The sequence below is a fragment of the Oratosquilla oratoria genome, chromosome 24, assembly GCF_046742065.1.
Source record: "Oratosquilla oratoria isolate Oo_2021 chromosome 24, ASM4674206v1, whole genome shotgun sequence".
Lineage (NCBI taxonomy): Eukaryota > Metazoa > Arthropoda > Malacostraca > Stomatopoda > Squillidae > Oratosquilla > Oratosquilla oratoria.
This window is the reverse complement of record NC_134800.1, coordinates 31,986,498-32,006,777: the sequence shown is the minus strand read 5'-3', so window position 1 is coordinate 32,006,777 and position 20,280 is coordinate 31,986,498. Positions and strand designations below refer to the sequence as shown.

Here is a 20,280-nt window from a genome sequence, read left to right as displayed (position 1 = left end):
TATTTGTTTAAATGATTACGATTAGTGAAACAAAATTTATTTATTTAGAAATCTTGAAATGGCAATTTAGTTTAGTGATTTTTAGCACATAAAGGTATAGAGTTTCACCTGTACACATATCCTCTTTTTTTTCATGTAAAGTTCTATTAGTGTCTGACAAATCCAAACTCTTAGTAAAGGGTTGGACAAGCCAGAAATTTTGAACATTATAATCCATAACCTTTTCTGCAGACTTGGTGTAAAATGTACAGGGAAGAGCAAAGCACCCATAAACAAAGTTTGAGCCAATAGTTGACAATATTTTTGTATTGTGAATTAATAACATTGTTATACATGCATTGAACAGGAAATAATTATTTGGTCTTCATCTGTTACTCATGAAGGACATAGCAAGGAGTTGAGGTAAATGCATGAAAAATGAATGTGGGAAGAAAGTAGAAAATGAATTGTGTTTTAAAAACTTTGACATGCCAATGTTTCTGCACATTCATGAAAAGGTAAAACTGTGATGTGAAAAAAAGAAAGGATATTTTATCATCACAGTAACTGATTAGAGCCTGTGTATGCCTAGTGAACATGAGAAAACTTTGCACTACTTGTGCTTGCCAGCTCAGAAAAGACTGATAGGCCTAATTTGTTATTGACATGTGCAAATATAGTAGTGTAATATATGGGTAGTGACTCATAGCAGTTTAATTGCCTCTCAGGGATGATGGAATTTTTTTTACACATTCAGTACTTCAAAGGAAAATGGATATAGAAAGCATGATTTGGTGCAGACAAGATGAATCCTGGAATATTAGGATTCACAACCTATATACAGTACTTGGTTGTATGTGTAATTTAGTTTAGTATTTCTCTCAACTTTTGTAGTTCTTAGAGTTTAACATTTCTTTTAACATTTGTTACTTTTTATAAGGTATATTTCTTATCTGGTAACCACCTGGTTTTTCTTTTATCTTTCATACATGTAACTTATTAAACTTTGTTGTTTCTGTCTTGATGACTTCTGATACAAACTCTCCTTTTTTTGTTGTGATTCATGTAGGAGCAACAAGAAAATTATTCCTCATGACCTGTGGTTGGTGTTTGCCCCAAGAACTTGAGATTAAGAACCTGTTAGTTTTTTATATCAAACAAATGTATACCTTGCAGTCCTAATTGTGTTCCAATTAAATTTATCATCAGTGTACCATTGCCAGCCATTGTGGGGCTGCAGGTTTTCCACCTAGTTAAACTCAAGGCAGTAATTGATTGAAATAATTAAATTTAATAGATTTTCATTCTTTATTAAAATTTTAATAAATGTAAGAACAACCAAGGTTAGAAAAATGAAAACTCCTGTGTTATTTCTGACTGAATAGAATATGGCTTTGAAATTTTTGGGGTTCATTTATGCACAAATAATGTCTTGTTACTCCAAAAACAGGGATGAATCTTCTCTCCCATTACAGGGGTGCTAGGATTTCTCTAGACTTTTCTTCTTGGAGGAAGAACAACTGCAGCTTCACCACCTTGTGCTGCCTCTTGTGCTCAACTCTCAAAGGAGTAAAATATTGTTGCCCAAGTGTCTTGTGTCTATTTTGAATTTCAATTTTAGGTCTTGCAACACTCTTCTCATATTCTACCAAGGAAGAAGTAACAAAATCTTGAGATAGGAGTCAGAAACAAGATGTCTGGAGGAAGACTAATTGCTACCTCACCACCTCCTTGTGTTTCCTGGATTCAACTCTCACCAGGAGTGTGAGGCAGTGTCTAAAACTGACATTATATTCAGCCATAGTCACAACATTCCTCCAGCTATCATCACACAAGACATTGAGCACTTTATCCCACACTGCCCCATACTAACTACACCTAGACAACAGTCCAGAGACAGAGTATCAGTCTCTCAGGGCTACACTTCCTGATGGAGTTGAAGGGGTTGACACTTTGAAAATGGGCAGTTTCACTGTCCATCTTGCTGGACCACCACATGCAGCTATCCATCATTGGTCCCTCACAAACCACATAATCTCAGCAGCACAATTATCAATCTCAAAACTTTCACCATCTACGTCACATCACACAGTCCCTTGGCAGAATCCAGATTTCACCACAGCATATAAAATAAACTTCAAAAACATTCCTCAAAAACTCCTTAATCTTAAAAAAGATAAATAAAATAGAAATAAAAAATACCCAAACCCAACAAATAATTCACCAAACACTCTGAAACTCGTGGCAAATTTACATCCAATACCAATCAAGAGTTTCATTTCAAGGTCCTGCAACTCTTTACATCCTCCCCATATTAAGAAAAGGATAGCAGTATCTGAAAACAAGACTAGGATGTGTGAAACTTGGAAAGGAGAACCAAATGCTGCCCCAGTACCACATAGTCCTTGGGACCTGCTCCCACCTGGGAGTTGTCATGAGTGGGTCAGTGAGTCAGACTGACAGTATGTGAGGAGCAATGTAGGTTTAGGAAAGGTAGAGGGTGTGTGGATTTAATTTTTGCAGTAAGGCAAATTTGTGAGGAGGTTTTGGCATAATTTAAAGATGGTTTTTGGGCCTTTATGGATTTGGAGAAGGCTTATGACAGGGTAGACAGGAAGGCACTGTGGGAGGTATTACAAGTATATAGGATTGGGGAAAAAGCTGTTAAAGGCATTCAAGAGTTTTTACAATAGTAGTAGAGTTTATGTTTAGATTGGAAATGGAGGGAGTGAATGGTTTAAGGTATGGGGCTGTATCAGGGCAGAGTCATTTTGTATGACTGTCCAATGTGTACATGGATGGGGTGGCTTAGGAGGTAAATGCAAAGGTGATGGGGAGGGGATTGGAGATGGTTAGAGATAGTGGAGAGAAGAGGGATGAGAGCCAATTGATTGCAGATGACACTGCATGTGGTATTTACCTAATTGTAGTATACTGTACAGGAAGGGAACAATGCTCAGTGAGTCCCATCTCCTATTCTCTATTTTTTTTTTTTTTTTCCCATCATATCTAGCCTCAAATTCATGTATAGTTCCAGTTATCTTATGTAGATTTGAACTCATTTATTGTATGAGCTTGGGCTATATCACCTAAGCTATTCCACATATTTATGCATTTGGAAAACTGTATTTCCTCACATCCTTTAGACATGAGGTCTTTTTTAATTTGCTCCTATGACGTCTTGGAGCCCTCCCATCTTTAATCAGGAGATCTCTTCTGCCAATGCAATCTATCCCTTTTAGTGACCTGAATACTGTAATCATATCACCTCTTTCTCTTTGATCTTTCAAAGTAGCCAAGCCCAGTGATTTTAGTCTTTCATCATATGGTTTATCTGCCAGGCTGGGGACCAGTTTGGTTGCTGCCCTTTGTATTCTGTTGATCTTTCTTATATCCTTCACTCTGTGTGAGGACCATACTACTGACGAATTAGGGATTCAATGAGCTTTTTCATCATCTCTTCATCAATATTGTGAAATACTACTTTAATCTTCTGCAGTAGTCCATATGTGTCTCCCACAATCCTGCTGATATGTCTGTCAGGTGACAGGTTGTCTTTTATCAACACTCCCAAATCTTTCTTTTCTTTGTTTTCATAAGGGTTTCACTTCGCAAGGAACAATTTAAGGATGATCTTTTGTCAATATTCCCCATTTCCAGTAATCTGCATGAGAGAGGAAGAGAGAAAGAGTTTGAATGTGTTTGAGATGAGATGTCTAGGCTGGATAGAGTGAGAAATGAGGAGGTGAGAAGGAGAACAGGGGTGGAAAGGGAACTGGGAGATAGGGTTGATGAAAGAGTATTAGAATGGTTTGGACACATGGAAAGAATGAGTGAAGTTTTATTAGTAAAGCTGAATTAGTAAAAGAAGTGTGGAAGGAGTGAATATGAGGTGGCGTCCTAGGATGAGATGGATGGATGGGGTGAAAGGGGCATTGGGAAAGAGGGGAAAGTCTGTGGAGGAAGGACAGGAGAAGAAAGAAGATAGGGGTGAATGGAGAGGGGTTGTGTATAGATGATGCTGTGATGCATGAGGGGGAGTGGGTGGGGGATGGGGGTTGAGGAAGTATTTATGAGAACAAATTTGATGCCGCCCGAAGGGATTTCTCCCCGTCTTCTCCTTTTATGCATGGGGGGACGGAGAGGGGGGGTCGTTGAATTTATGAAGCGGCCTTCCTGTGGATGTGCTGTGTCTTGTGACACTGCTTCTGACCCAGGGCAGTCGACAGGATGCAGGGATGACCCGTTATCCAGGAGGTGCCAAGATAGGAGGGAGGGTGGAGGGGAGTGGAATATATAGGAAATGGAATGGGTGGGAGTGGTTTCTATGACTTTTTCTTTTTGGCTACCCCCCCCATGTAGGGGGAAAAAGCCTTTGGTATATGTATGTATAGGTTTTTTGTTATTGAACTTTATTACCCATTCTTAGTTCCATGTAAAAATAGTGTCTATATCTTTTGGGGTATTGGCTGCATATTATTGTGGCAAAGTAGCATGCAGTTGATACTTTAGGGTCTATATGAGGCACCCCTATGAACCAGAGTCACACATCATTTTGTCTGTGATAGAGGGAGTCTGTTCATAGAGAAATGACACTTTTATTATACTGCAACTGTCCCTCCGTTATGCTGACCCCCCATCCCTTGTTACTGCCCTGCACCATTTTTCTGAATATTCATTTCCTTTTTTCGCCTACCCTGTGGTAGGGGAAAAGAATGCTGCCACCAAGTCTTCCCACTTGAGTCATACAAGGTGAAAAAAAAGGGACGGGGATAGGACTAGGAATCCTTCCACCTGTAGCCCCAAAGGGGACATTCCTAAAAAAAGTAAAGGCATAAGAGGGTCTAGGAGTTTTCCAACCATTACCCTAAGGATTGGGTCTTTTAATGTGTGTGGGTGTGGTACAGATGAGAGTAAAAGGGATAGGGGTAGGCAGTATATTTGTGAGAAGAAAGATGGATGTGTTGGCATTGAGTAAAACTAAGTTGAAAGGGAGGTGTGAGTTTGGGAGTGTAGTTGGGAGGTTCTCAGGAGTGAAGAGGGGATGAGGGAGAGAAGGGGTGGCTATATTAGTAAGTGAAGAGATAGGTAAGCATGTAATGGAGTGGAAGAAGGTTTCTTCAAGGTTGATAAGGATGAAGGTGAAGCTGGGAAGGGAGATGTGGGTTTTTGTAAGTGTGTATGAGCCTGATAGTGAGAAGAGTGTAGAGGAAAGGAATTTTTTTTTTGGATGGATTTAAATGAGTGCATAGAGGGATTAGGGAGAAATGTCAATGTAGTGTTGGGAGACCTTAATGCTAGGGTAGGAAATGAACCAATAGACAGCGTGATTGGGAAGTATGGAGTTATGTAAAAAATCATAGTAGAGGGTTGATGGAGATGTCTCAAAAGAGAGTTGATGATAGCAAATACAGTGTTTCGGAAGAAAGTCTAACATAAGTACACATGAGAGGGTGGTGGATGGAAGGGTGGTAGATAAAGCATTAATGGACTATATAGTGGTAACCAGTAGAAGAGTAGGAAGAGTTAACGATGTACATGTTCTAAGGGGAGAGAGTGGAGGAATATCAGATAATTTTTTGGTGGAAGGTAAGTTGAGAGTGGGGGATAGGTGGAGAAGGAGGAAAAGGGCAAAGGTAGGGAGGTACTTACAGTAAACTGCTTAAATGAGAAAGAAAAGGAGGAGTAGTATAAGAAGATGCTGAGAGAGGAGTGGGAGGGAGTGAAGGATAGAGTAGAACTAGGAGTGGAGGAGGAATGGGGATGGTTCAAGGAGGGAGTCATACACACATACATATACCAAGGCCTTTTCCCCCTTACAAGGGAGGTAGCCAAAAAGGAAAAGGCGTAAAATCATTACCACCCATTCCATCCCTGAATACACTCCACACCCCTCCACACTCCCTCTTATCTTAGCACCTCTTCTCTGTGGTGGGGGAAAAGAATACTGCCAGCAAGTATTTCCACTTGGATCGTAAGAGGCGAGAAGAAAGGGACGGGGAGTGGGACTTGGCATCCTTCTACTTGTAGCCCCACAGGGGACATTCCTAAACGAAAAAGGAGGGGGTCATAAGGTGTGCAAATATGGTGTGTGGAACAAGGAGGATGGGAGGAAATAGAAGGAAGGGTAGTGAGTGGTGGGATGAGGAAGCAAAGAAAGGTGTAGAAGAGAAGATGCAGGCTTTCATAGATTGGTTATAAATTAGGATGAGAGAATCATATGAGAGGTACAAAGTAAAGAGAAGTAAAGCATAAGATAAAGGAAGCAAAGAGAAGAGCAGATATGAAATGGGGTAAGAGTATGACAAAATTTTGAAAGTAATAAAAAGATGTTTTGGAAAGAAATTAAGAGAGGAAGAGGAGGCAAATCAAGTAGAGAAGAAAAGATAAAAGATCCAGATGGAGATTTGATAATGAGAGAGAAGGCAGTGAGGGAAAGGTGGTCAAAGTATTTTAGGGAGTTGATAAATGTGAAAGAGGAAGGTAGTTGCAGTGGGAAGCACTAAGAAATGACCGTGATGAGTGAAGAAAATGGAGGAGAAATATGGAAAGATTAAGTGAAGGCAGCTCTTAAGATGATGAGAGCAGGTAAAGCACCTGGTCTGGATGGATGCCATGCAGAATGTCTAAAAAAAAAGGTGGTACAGTGATGGTGGACTGGTTGGTGAGGTTATTTAATGTTTGTTTAAGAGAGGGTAGAGTGGCAGAGGACTGGAGTGCCTGTATAGTTCTGCTTTACAAGGGAAAGGGGGATGTGAGTGTATTAGTTTCAGAGGGATCAGCTTGTTAAGTGTAGTTGGGAAGGCTTATGGGAGGGTCTTGATTGAGCAGATTAGGAGAGGAACAGAGGGAGTAATTGGTGAGGAACAGTGTGGGTTTAGGACAGGTAGGGGTTGTGTAGATCAGATTTTTGTGGTAAGACAGGTATATGAGAAAGCTATAGGAAAAGGTAAGGATGTTTTTTGGGCTTTTATGGATCTGGTAAAGGCATACGACAGGGTAGACAGGAAGGCACTATGGGAGGTATTGCAGATATATGGGATAGGAGGAAAGCTGTTAAGAGCAGGCAAGAGTTTTTATGAGAGTAGTAGAGCTTATGTTAGGATTAGAAATGGAGAGAGTGGTTTAAGGTAAAGGTGGGACTTCATCAGGGATGTGTTATGTTGCCCTGGCTGTTCAATTTATACATTGATGTGGTGGTGCAAGAGGTGAATGCAAGGGTAGTGGGTCAGGGATTGGAGATGTTTAAAGAAAATGGAGAAAAGTGGGAGATAAGCCAGTTTGCTGACAACACTGCACTTGTAGCAGGATCAGAGGAGGGATTGAGGAAGTTAGTGACAATTTGGGAAGGTGTGTGAAAGAAGGAAGTTGAAGATAAATATGGATAAAAGTAAGGTGATGAAATGTACAAGGGGAGAAAGTGACAGCAGATTGGAAGTGAGTATTAAAGGAGAGAGACTGGAGGAAGTGGATAGTTTTAGATACTTGGTGTGAATGTAGCAGGAAAGAGAGGAGTGGGGGTGGAGGTAGAATGTAGATTGAGAGAAGCAGATAAATACCTTGGTGGATTAAAAAGTGTAATGAGAAATAGATATTTGGGAATGGATGCTAAGGGGAGATTGTATGAAGGAGTGATTGTGCTGACACACTGTATGGGGCAGAAACATGGAACATAAGAGAGGAAGAGTGAAGGAGTTTGAATGTGTTTGAGATGAAATGCCTGAGAAGTATGATAGAGGTTGCTAGGCTAGATAGAGGGAGAAATGAGGTGATGAGAACAGGGGAGGAAAGGGAGTTGGGAGATAGGGTTGATGAAAGAGTATTGGGATGATTTGGACACATGGAAAGAATGAGTGAAGAAAGAGTAAAAGGCAGAGGTGGAAGGAGTGAACATGAGGGGTCGACCTAGGATGAAATGGATGGATGAGGTAAAAGGGGCATTGGGAAAGAGGGGAATGGCTGTTGAGAAAGGATGGGAGAGGACAAGATAGGGATGAATGGAGAAGGGTTGTGTATGGATGATGCTGTGATGCATGAGGGTGAGTGGATGGGGGTGAGGGAGTTTGTATGAGAAATAAATTGACGCAGCCCAAAGGGATTTCTCCCTGTCTTCTCCTTTTTTTACATGAGGGGATGGAGAGGGGAGGTTGCTGAATTAATGAAGCGGCCTTGCTGTGGATGTGCTGTGTCTTGCAACACTGCTTCTTACCCAAGGCAGTGGACAAGATGTAGGGATGGCCTGTCATCCAGGACGTACCAAGATAAGAGGGTAGAGAGGAGTGGAGTATGTAGGGGTGGAATGGGTGGGAGTGGTTTCTATGCCTTTGTTTTTTGGCTACCTCCCATGTAAGAGGGAAGAAAGCCTATGGTATATGTATCATGAGTTTTGTGTCATCTACAAACATGTTGGCATATCTTGTTCTTTCCATCATATCAGTGACAGACAAAAACTGTTATTGGTGCAAGCACTGAACCTTGTGGAACTCTGCTCATTACTGCTCTCCATCTTGATATCTTATCCTTTACTACTGTCTTCATGTATTTTCCCTTCAAAAAATCTTTCATCCATTCTAGTACTGTAGTTTGCCAATGTGATCCAATTTCCACATAAATCAACTATGAGGTACTTTATCAAATGCCTTCTCTAGATTGAGGTGATGAGATGTACAAGGATAGAGGTGGCAGTGGGTTAAAAGCAAGTCTTAGAGGGGAGAGGTGGAGGAAGTGGATGGTTTTAGTTGTTTGGGGTCATATGTGGCAAGAAATGGAGGGGTGAGGGTGGAGGTAAACTGTAGGTTGAGAGAAGCAAATAAATATATTGAGGGATTGTAAAATGTCTTGAGCAATAGGCAGAGGTGGGCGCGCGAACCTTTTTTTGGGTTCCGAATCAGAACCCGAAGCTTCGCCGGTTTTGGGTTCCGAACCTCCGAATAGCGAACCCGATTTTCAAAATTTCTGTGCGAACATTTATTCTGAACATTTGTCCGCGAACCTCCGAATCTTTAAAAATTAGCAAAGGGAACCTTTATTCCGATACCTTCCGAACATTTCCAAACCTAAATTTTACTCATTCCGAATCTCCGAATCTAAATTTAAAGCTTTCCGATTAAAAAAAGTGTTTTTTAAGATACCTACATTATTTATTAAACAAATTATTACTAGAAAAACAAATTATTAATACAAGACAGTAAAAAGTAAAAACAAAAGTTCACAAAACAAAACAGTAAAAACATTTAAAACAAAAATTCACAACACTTCAGTCTTCACTCGACACTCTTCACAGATTCACTCTAACTTGTTGGCCCTCTCTCTCTCTCTCTCTCTCTCTCTCTCTCTCTCTCTCTTAACCAACTTCAAGTTTACCTTCATGAAGGTCAGGTTCTCAAAGTTCAGATTGGTCAGAGAGGTTTGCTTTGGCCTCAAAATGTCCGAGCCGAAGCTGAAGAGTCGTTCAGCTGAGGCAGACGAGGGCAGGGGAGTGTTATACTTGATGAAACAGTTCACCCAGTGCTGCCTGTGCTCCTTGGGGAAAGTTGCCGGGGAGATCTTCATGATGCTTGTGCCAAGAATGGCGCCCCAAGTGTCTATTTCCTTGCCGACCTCCTCCTCCAGGTTGGCCACCACCACAGGCTCCTCCTCGTTATTAAGAAGGAAGGCAAACTCGTCGTGCTCGCTGGTGTGGCTGGCCACAGACTGTGGCCTGGAGGTGGGCTGGCTGGAGGCGGAGGCCACATCCCCCTCCTTGGACCTGATTTGGGCCACAAGGTCCGACACCATCTTGTCCTTCACCAGGTTGTACAAGTCAGGATTTGTCCTGCATATGTACTTGACCATCTTTAGACGGAACCTGGGGTGGAAGGCAGTCACAAGGAGCTGCTCCTGGTCCTCAAATATGTGTTGAAACCTGAAAAGATTAAGATACGAGTTAATTTAATTATTGATTAATGATTATTAATTTTTTTTTTCATATCAATTACTATAAAATATTATATTATTTTATTATTTATATAATTATATTATATTATTATTATTATATTATATTAATATATTAAAAATATCTACCTTTCAGTGAAGCCCTTTTGTCTCTGCCATGGTGCTCCTGTGTCCCCAGGAGGTAGGTGACGAGGGGCTTGGCATGCTTGATGCTGTTGTCATCTTTAAGCAGGTTCAAGTCCCTCTGGAGCACCATCAAGTTGCTGGGCATGCTGGTCTGACTGCATTTTGTCCAAAGCATTGGCAACTGGGGCCATAACTTTGACGTACTTGGCGATGACCTCGTTGTCCTCGTCAACAAAGGCGGGGATCGGGTTGGGGCGCATGCTGGTACAGAGATCATTGATCTTTTTACGGGTGTCCAGGTCCTGAAGCAGGCCAGAAAGCATCTTATAGCTGTCATAGCCAATGTGTCCAGTTGGTGAGAAGTGTTGCTGTAGATTTGGGCCCAGGATTGCTCTCTACATCTCCGGCTAAAAGTAGAAGAAGAGGGGTGATCGCCGGAAAATGACCCCTCAGTGCAGAAAAAACGTAACATTGTGTGTTGGAGAAAAAGGATTGTGGTACTCCCCCAGGTAGGCGTAGCTCCTCCTTGGGGATCGGTGCCATCTGCGTAGAGCTGATGGCCAGGGGTAAATGCTGCTGTTTGGCCCCCAACTCTTGGGGTTGGGGGGTGGTCCCACGACGTAGACGTTGCAGCTCCAGGACCCTAGCTGGAGTTCCACCTCGTCGCGCCAGGGACTTTTAAGTTTTTTGCCGATAGCATCCTTTATCTCGTTGGCTGTGACAGTTTGGCAGTCGTGGGCATTCCACAAAGACTGTGCCTTGGCAGCCGACCTTCTGAAGATATTCCTGCCACCATGGTTCCATTGTGGGACCTGAAAAAAGAATATTTATTATTTAATATTTTATTACAATTCACAAATTAAAAAATAATAAATAATAATTTACATCTTTTTAGTTTTTACCAAAAGAACAATAAATTATTTAATATTTATAAATTATTAATTTATTAAATTAAAAAAATGAAATTATTATACTCACTTTGGAAACATCCTCAGACGCCAGGAGGTTCAGAGTGTGTGCACCACACCTCTGGTGTTTAGGCAGGCTAACCTCGGCTTCATCAGCCTGGTCCAGGGCCTCCTCCATAGATATGACCTGAGGCTCGTCAGCCAGCTCTTCGTCAGGCTTGTCCTCGCCAGGTTGTATGACGACGTCCTCTTGTGCAAAGTTGACAAATGCACTTACATAGTTTGTGCCATTGTCTGTGGTCGTGCAGAGAATCTTGCTGCAGATGCTGAAGTCCTCATGCAGCTTGCTCAAGGACCTCGCCAAGTACTCGGCTGTCTGGCTCTCCTTCACCTCCTTCATGCCCAAGACTGCAGTCGTCCTCTCCAGGGTGGCCTTGTCCAACCACGAGACTGTGGAGCCTATGAAGGCCCGGTTGTGGCTCGACCAGCTGTCGGCAGTGGTGGCCAGGTAGTCCTGCTTGGACATGATCTGGGTGAGCTCATTTTTGGCCCTGGCGCTCATATGCTTGATGTCGTCGCCAAGCTTTTTCCTGGACGGCAGCTTGAACTGAGGGTTCAGGTAGTTGAGGAAGGCCCTGAGCGCCTCTGACTCTGTTGTTATGGTGGGCAGCATGTCGCGGATAATCCACTGAAACATAAAAAAGATGTGTGAGTATTTGAAGTTAAATTTTTGTTATAAATTATTTTTATTTATTAAAGTTAATTAATTTATTAAATTATTTTCATACTAAAACAGTATAACTTTTAAAGGTAACCTCATAAAACAGGTCAAGGGCCTTCTGCTGGTCAAACCTCTCAGCCATAGCCTCCTCAATACAGCCCTGCCTGAGGCTTTTGGCATCCCGACCACCACCAGAAGCAGAGCGGCCACGTTTGCTGCTGCCATCTAAGGCTGCTTTTAAGGCAGGACTATCTAAAGGGTGCTTGGTGGCATAATGCTTCTTTAAGTTGCTGTTGGTGTCATTTTGAAGCTTCAGCCTCGCAGTGCAATTTTTCTTGGCGCAGAGGGCAAACCCGGCATCCCTGCCAACACCACACTTGAAGAAGGGCTTGAGAATGTCCCAGTCTCTGTAGAGGTCCCTTTCCCTCCTGGAACCGTGACCTCCCTCGGCTTGCTTGGCCTCGGTGTCGGCAATGTCCATGTCCTCGGCTCAACTTGTGCCAGGCATCAGCTCCGGACTCGAAAACTCTGGCAGTTGGATATCGCTGGCGTCAGATTCACTCTCAGTGAGGCCACTTGGGTTCGCGGACCTTGGTGTGTCAGACTGAGCACTTGCGTTTCTCGACCTCGGTGTGGAGGTCACGTACTTATCCATTGTCAGCAGTGAGTGTGATGTGAGTAGAGTAGTCTAGCCTCCTTGGGTGTCCTCTCCAGAGTGTTGTCAGTGCAACGGTTGAAGAATGTCTGACTATTGTAGCACTGTTTAACTAAATCGTAACTTATGGGATGCGGTGACAAGAAAGTCTGCAGACTGTGCAAATTTGTAAACACTAAACAAGTGCTCTGATTGGCTGCTGCAGTCACCGGCGCATGCGCAGTGGCTGCGCGTCACTAACAAGCGTTCTGATTGGCTGGCAGCCAGCTGCGGTCACAACATGACGAGTCTGTGTGGTACAGATAAAGCAACGACTTAAACACCATGTGTATATTTCCAAGTTCAAAGAAGGGCAGTCCAGGCAGTACTACTAGTCTTTGTTTCGCATTACTACACACAGTCACACAGGCTTGCATATCGAGCACATTTCGAGCAGTGGTCATTTGAGACACACACTTACACGCCCATACTGAAATAGAAGTAGAGAGAAGCGATAAAGTAAAACACAATGCTAATGGTCAAAGGCGTCTCTAGTTGTTACAGAAACATAGGCATCACCACATCTGTATGCCGCGGAAAAGTTGAAAACCAATGTTTGGTCGTCTTCGTTTTTTTAATTTTTCCTGGGATACAGAGGTTTGGATTCGCGAAAAAAAGATGTTCCGAACCCGGAAGTCCGAATCTTTTTTGACGTCGGTCCGAATCTGAACCTCCGAACCCAAATCCGGTATTTTGCCGGTCCGAACAAATCCGCGGATAAAGGTTCGCGAACATTTGTTCGTAACGCCCACCTCTGGCAATAGGTATCTGGGAGTGGGTGCAAAGAGAATGTTATATGAAGAGGAAATTGACCCTATGATATGGCATGGAGTAGAGACTTGGAATTTAAGAGAGACAAATTTACCTAGTTGTATTTTACGAGAAGGGAGCTGTGCTTGTAGTGACCCGTCTTTGTATCTTTCAGCATCAAGTTTATTCTTAAATTCTTGAATAGTGTTTGCACACACTGTTGCCTTATCTAATTCATTCCAGGTATCCACCACTCTGTGTGGGAAACTATTCTTTTTCAGATCTCTTCTATAATTATTCTTTTTGAGTTTCTTTTCATGTCCTTTTGTTTTTCTGTTGTCCCACTTTAATAAATCATCTCTAGGATTTCCATTCCTTTGATGATTCTATAAATAGTAGATCTCTTTCTCTTTGTTCCAGAGTTGGTAGTTCCAACGTGGACAATCTGTTCATATGTCAATTTGGAGAGTGTTGGTGCCATCTTTGTTGTTGCTCTTTGTATTCTTTCTAATTTCCTTATATTCTTTAGTACTGGGTTTTCATAGTGTTACAGCATACTCAAATTTTGGTCTTATCAATGTAACTAATATTATCTTGACCATTTCCTCATCCAAATAATCAAATGCCACTTGCATCGACCTTAGTAGGTTGAAGGTTTCTCTGACTATTCTATTGATATGTTTGGTGACATGTCTTTGCTGATTATTACTCCTAGGTCCCTTTCTGAGCTCATTTTTTTTTACTTCTTCACCCATTTTATAATTTCTCCATATTCTATTTTTACTTTTTCCAAACTCCATTACATTACAGTTCTTGATGTTAGAGTTCATTTCCCACTTTTGACTCCATTTCCATATTTTATCTAGGTCTATCTGTAGTGATTCACAATCTTCCTTTGTACTTACTTTCTTTAGTATTTTTGCGTCATCTGCAAAGAAGTTCATATAACATTCCACACCTTCATCCATGTCATTTATATATATGGCAAACACAATTGGACCCAATGTGTTTGAGATGAAATGTCTGAGAAATATAGTAGGGTTTACAATGTTGGATAGTGTGAGAAATGAGGAGAGCAAGGGTGGAAGGGGAGCTGGCAGATAGGACTGATGAAAGGGTATTGGGATGATTTGGGCACAAAGAAAGAATGAGCAAAGAAAGATTAGCAAGAGTGTGGACAGCAGTGGTGGATGGAGTGAATTTGAGGGGATGACCAAGGGTGAGGTGGATGGATGGGATGAAAGGGGCACTCAGCAAGAGGGGAATGTCTGTTGAGCAAGGAAGGGAGAAGGCAGGGGATAGTGTATGGAAAATAATTGTGTATGGATGATATTCTGATGCAGCCTGAAAGAAACTCTCTATTTTCTGCCTGAGGGGACAAGGAGGGAGGGTTGCTGTGTAAGTGAAGCAGCCCTGCTGTGGATGTACTGTGTCTTGCTGCATTGCCTCTGCCCTGGGTAGTGGCTAGGAGACAGGGACAACCCTTCATCAATGAGGAGCTAAGAAGAGGAAAAAAAAAATGGTGGATAGGAGTGGAATGGGTGGGAATAGGTGCCTGCATGGACTGGCTACCTCCCTTATAAGAGGAAAGAAGCCATTAGTACTTAGAATAGATTTTTTCATCTAACAATCCTAAGTTCTCCAACAATGTTGTGTGACAGTGGAGGCAGATGATCTCTGAAAGCCTTCAATCACAACCCACCCTGTGTAAGGATTAGGAGTAGCACAGCTTTGGAGCACCCAACCCAATTGAACAACCTTATGTAGGGACTGTCCTACTCATCCCATGTGAGGAAGGGACTTGAAAAGGCACCCTAAACATTTGCCAAAGTAATTCTCTTTACAATATCATACACTGCTTGACTGCCTAATTTATACAACACCCTACAATAACCACCTGCTGTCACCTACCCCTTAAACAGCACTGATTAAACATTAATGCCTCTATCATCTATCTATATACCAAGGGCTTTTTCATCCTTACCAGGGAGGTAGCCAAAGTCAAAAGGCATATACCCACTCCCACCCATTTCATTCCCGCCCATTCCACTTTCATCCACTACCCTTTCCTCCCTCTCATCTTTGCTTCTCATGGATGACAGGTCATTCCTGTATCCTGCTAACTGCCCTGGGTCAAAAGCAGTGCAGCAAGACACAGTATATCCACAGCAAGGCCACTTCACTTAATTGGAGACCTCCCTCTCTGTCCCCTCATGCAGAAAAATAGAAGATTGGGAGAAATCCCTTTGGTCTGTGTTGGGCTGACCTCTATCATAGCTCTACAATTTCCTACAGAAAACAACTATTAATCAAATCATAAATACCCTTGACTAACTAAACCAACATGAAATATAAGATAATGCATAATAGCAGTGCAAGATTGTCCAAAAGGATAGAAGCACTGGTAAACTACAGTCCATATCAACCAATCAACTTACTTTTTAACAATCCCTTCCCAAGCCCATGTCTCCAAAATCTGGATAAAAATGTAAAAATTCTTGAGTAAAACATCTTTACATTCCCTCCTGTTCACCAAATGAATGGCCAAACCATATCTTCACCTCCCCAAGTGGTCCAAACAATAGCAAACATTATCCCAATCATCTAGCCACACAAATAATGAACCCAAGTTCATATACCATCAGACTAATCTCGAATCACAGGCACCAGCAGAGTTCACACCACACTCACCCCCCCTAACACTACAACAGTCTCCAACCATAAGAACCATAAGAAGTCTCCAACCAACCATTACTTCGGGCAGACAGACAAAGGGCTCAGTTCAGTGCAATATGTGCAAAAACTGGGCCCACCTCACTTGTACAACACTTGCTGACACAAACACTTGGACATGTTCTACCTGCCCTCCAGTAACCCCACTCCCATCTCCCCAACCACAGCCAGCACCCTTACCCACTCCCAATTTCCCTTTGCCCTTACCCCCGATCAGTACTCCCCTTCCTTTGTCCCCGATCTCTCCTTTCCCCCCCTCTAACCCAGATCCTACACCTTCCCCATTACCACCCCAACCTCAACCCCAAACAGCAACATACAACACATGCAAAACACACAACATCAACATATTACAACACAACATTGATAGTATTAACACGAAAAAACATGAACTTGAACACTTTCTTAAACAACACAACATACACATTGCGATTATACAAGAAACAAAACTAAGACACTCACACAAAACACCATCATTTCATAATTACACCACCATCAGACAAGACCGGACCGACGGCAATGGCGGTGGACTCATCACCCTGATCCATCACTCCATCTGTTTTGTGGACACAAGTGCCACAACCAAAATTCTCCTCCCTACCACAGATAACACTACAGAAATCCAATCCATTTGAATCCGCACAGGCAACAAATCAACACTGACAATAGTTAACATGTACATTCCCCCACAATCATCCCCCACAGTTCCAAACACCTTCAGGCCTCAACTTAGCCAACTAGCCTCAATCCCCAACCTGATCATGGGTGGTGACTTCAACGCCAAGTCGTCTGCCTGGTATGTCGACAACCCTGACACAGACAGAGGGCTTGATATACAGACTCAGTTTGACACATTGACTATCATGAACAACACACATAATCATACACATATCCCACACCAAGCCCTCTACACTCCCTCCTCTCCTGATATCACCTTCTGCTCCCCCTGCCTAACCCCAACAACATCATGGAGAGTGGTCGGAACCCTTGGTTCTGACCACCTTCCAATCATCATCACCACCAAAACAAGATGCACCCCAGTTGGCCACAGACACACATACACCAATTACAAGAGAGCTAACTGGGAAGCTTTTACTAAAGAGACAGAACAACATTTTGAAACACTTAACAGTACACCAATCACAAACATAAACAATGCTGTGCACACTTTTAATACAATAATACAAAACGCAGACAAGAGATACATCCCTAGAGGCAACAGAAAATCACACAACCCCAACTTCACACCAGAAATCCAAGACCTCATCAGACAACGTGACACACTTAAACACGATACTCCCACACCTATCCCTCAAAACATAGCAGACCAAATACAAACACTAAACACTGTGATTGCTAATAAAATACACAAACAAAAAACACAAAATTGGCAAAACTTTATCAATGCACTTGATCACAAAACAAACACCAGCAAATTGTACAAAACACTCAACAGCATTACACTATCCAACAGTAACACTACACGCTCTCACGCAGCAATAATCACAACAACAGATAATCTACCCTCAACCAGACAACAAGCAAATGCACTCATATGTCATTTTGCACAGACAAGCCATCTCACTTCTCACCCTGCCGACCGACGCACCATTCGATGTAAGAAAGACTTCCCCACAGACTCAGACTATACACCCTTCATAGACAGTCAGACAAAACTCATAATACATAATCTCAAGCACTCATCTGCCTGTGGCCCTGATAACATAAGCAACATCCACCTAAAACACATTGGACCACAAGGTATACACACACTCACAAACATTGCAAACTACAGTTATTCACACAACACTATACCTGACATCTGGAAGCATGGTAAAATAATCACCATTCCAAAACCGAACAAAGACCCAATAATCCCAACATTGCACTGCCCAATCACATTTCTCTGCACCCCCTCTAAAGTCATTGAACGCCTAATACTTAAACTTGTCACACCACATATTCCCCTTGCTGACTCACAACACGGTTTTAGGCCACTACACTCCACAAACACTCTTCTGATAAACCTCACACAAAGAATTTTAGATGGCATCAATTCAGATAGGCCCCACCACAGAACACTTCTCATAACATTAGACATTAGTAAAGCTTTTGATGCTATCCCCCGCCACAACCTAACAAATAAAATATATAACACAGACATGCACAATAACACCAAAAGATGGCTGGCCAATTATCTGGCAGGTAGGAATGCTTACGTGTCATATAATGGCCAATCATCGCACATCAGAAACATTAAGAATGGAGTACCACAGGGCTCAGTTCTATCCCCCACACTATTTAATCTATACATGCATGACTTACCCACACCAGACAACTCAGAAATATAAATCTCTTCCTACGCAGATGACATAACAATCACATGCACACATCGTAACACAGACAAAGCTGCAGAAATAATCCAGCCATACCTTGATACACTCAACACATGGTTCATCACAAACGGACTCAAAATAGCTCCAACCAAATCTACAGCAACACTTCTCACCAACTGGACAATAGAACACAAATACATACCTCATCTCTACATCAACAACACACTAATACCACACACAAACACACTGAAAATTCTTGGTGTAACATACGATACATCCAAGTCTTTCAAACAACACATCACAAACATAAAAAACAAATGCACACCTAGACTTAACGCACTGGAACGACATTAGGACAAAACAAAGAAACTAATATAATATACAAACAATGCATACGCTCAGTGTTGAATTATGTGAGTCCTGCATGGGCTCTTAATCTCAGTGAGACACACCACAACACCCTTCAAATCATACAAAACAAAGCCCTAAAAACAATTACAGGCTGCACAAATACAACACCAACAGACCATTTACACCATGAAACAAAAGTCCTCAAAGTCAAGGACCACCTCGACATGAGAGGCACACAAACACTTGCCGCAGCCACCACAAACACATCACACCTGCTACACTACATAGCAGAACACCCACACACACCAAGAAACATTAAAACAACACCCAAAAACCTTTATTACGCACAAATACTCTCTTCTCTTCCTCCACAACCACCAAATACCAGCCTCCGGAAACATATTCATAATCATATCACTCACCGCTCCATTAACACACTGAAAGACAACACACTGCTGCATGCCAGACCCCCTGATATCCACCCTTCTGAATCCTCTCTCCCACGAAAGGACAGAGTCCACTTGGCCAGACTGCGGTGCGGCCACCACCCAGCACTTCTAAGCTACCAGAAGAGGCTGGATGACCGCATTGTGAACAGCTGCCCAGGATGTAACACTTCACCCCATACCATACAACACATAATGGAAGACTGCATTATACACAATCATGCATGCAAACAACACAACATACACTCTATAAAGGATTTGTGGGAAAACCCAGTTTCGGCTGTAGCATTTCTTGGGGAGACGGGACTGCTCGGACAGACAGTCTAGGGAATGACAACAACAACAACAACAACCATATTCATAATCATATCACTCACCGCTCCATTAACACACTGAAAGACAACACACTTCTGCATGCCAGACCCCCTGATATCCACCCTTCTGAATCCTCTCTCCCACGAAAGGACAGAGTCCACTTGGCCAGACTGCGATGCGGCCACCACCCAGCACTTCTAAGCTACCAGAAGAGGCTGGATGACCACATTGTGAACAGCTGCCCAGGATGTAACACTTCACCCCATACCATACAACACATAATGGAAGACTGCATTATACACAATCATGCACGCAAACAACACAACATACACTCTATAAAGGATTTGTGGGAAAACCCAGTTTCGGCTGTAGCATTCCTTGGGGAGACGGGACTGCTTGGACAGACAGTCTAGGGAACGACAACAACAACAACCATAAGAAAACTGTTTCAGGCTGCCTAGATGATGTAGATTGTGACATGATACAACCATTGTGCCTATCCATAACACCCTTTACATAAAACCTCAACATAATATGAACAGGAGATCCCTTCCAACACTGGAGAGAAGCCATTATTATTCCTTTCCCTATCCAGAAAATGACAAAACTCCAAACAATTACCACCCAATCACACTTACAAGTAGTCTCTGTAAACTCCTAGAAAAATATTCTTATTCTAACTCTGCAACTAAAACACTATTTTCTCATATCATCCCTTGAAACATGATTTCAAACTGGCCACAGCATAAAAAAATTAATTAGTGAAATTGAAAAAATAGGAGGAATTAAAGGCAAACTATTGGATTGGGTGAAGGATTTCTTAACTGTGAGAAAAATGTGAGTGGTACTTAGAGACAAAAATTCAAAATGGGAAGATGTAAAAAGTGGCGTCCCACAAGGCTCTGTTTTGGCTCCTTTAATGTTTGCCATATACATAAATGATATGGATGAAGGAGTAAATTGTTACATGAACTTTTTTGCTGACGAT

At 42.2% G+C, this 20,280-nt stretch overlaps 1 protein-coding gene across 1 annotated transcript; it reads right to left on the bottom strand.

Moving 5' to 3' along the window:
* Positions 1 to 10,385: 10,385 nt before the first annotated feature.
* On the bottom strand, positions 10,386 to 12,440 carry LOC143038540 (uncharacterized). Its single transcript, XM_076207863.1, has 3 exons — positions 11,762 to 12,440; positions 11,017 to 11,634; positions 10,386 to 10,850 (listed from the first exon to the last, which is right to left on the bottom strand). Exons 1-3 carry the CDS (start codon positions 12,146 to 12,148, stop codon positions 10,488 to 10,490), a joined length of 1,368 nt encoding a protein of 455 aa, XP_076063978.1. The 5' UTR covers positions 12,149 to 12,440; the 3' UTR covers positions 10,386 to 10,487.
* Between the last annotated feature and the right edge of the window lie 7,840 nt (positions 12,441 to 20,280).

Excerpts from the sequence above, each read along its gene's own strand:
- LOC143038540 (XM_076207863.1), bottom strand. The coding sequence starts at position 12,148 with ATGGACATTGCCGACACCGAGGCCAAGCAAGCCGAGGGAGGTCACGGT. Across the intron at positions 11,635-11,761 it reads CCCTTGACCTGTTTTATGAG|TGGATTATCCGCGACATGCT; the intron begins GTTACCTTTAAA and ends TTTATGTTTCAG. Across the intron at positions 10,851-11,016 it reads CGTCTGAGGATGTTTCCAAA|GTCCCACAATGGAACCATGG; the intron begins GTGAGTATAATA and ends TTCTTTTTTCAG.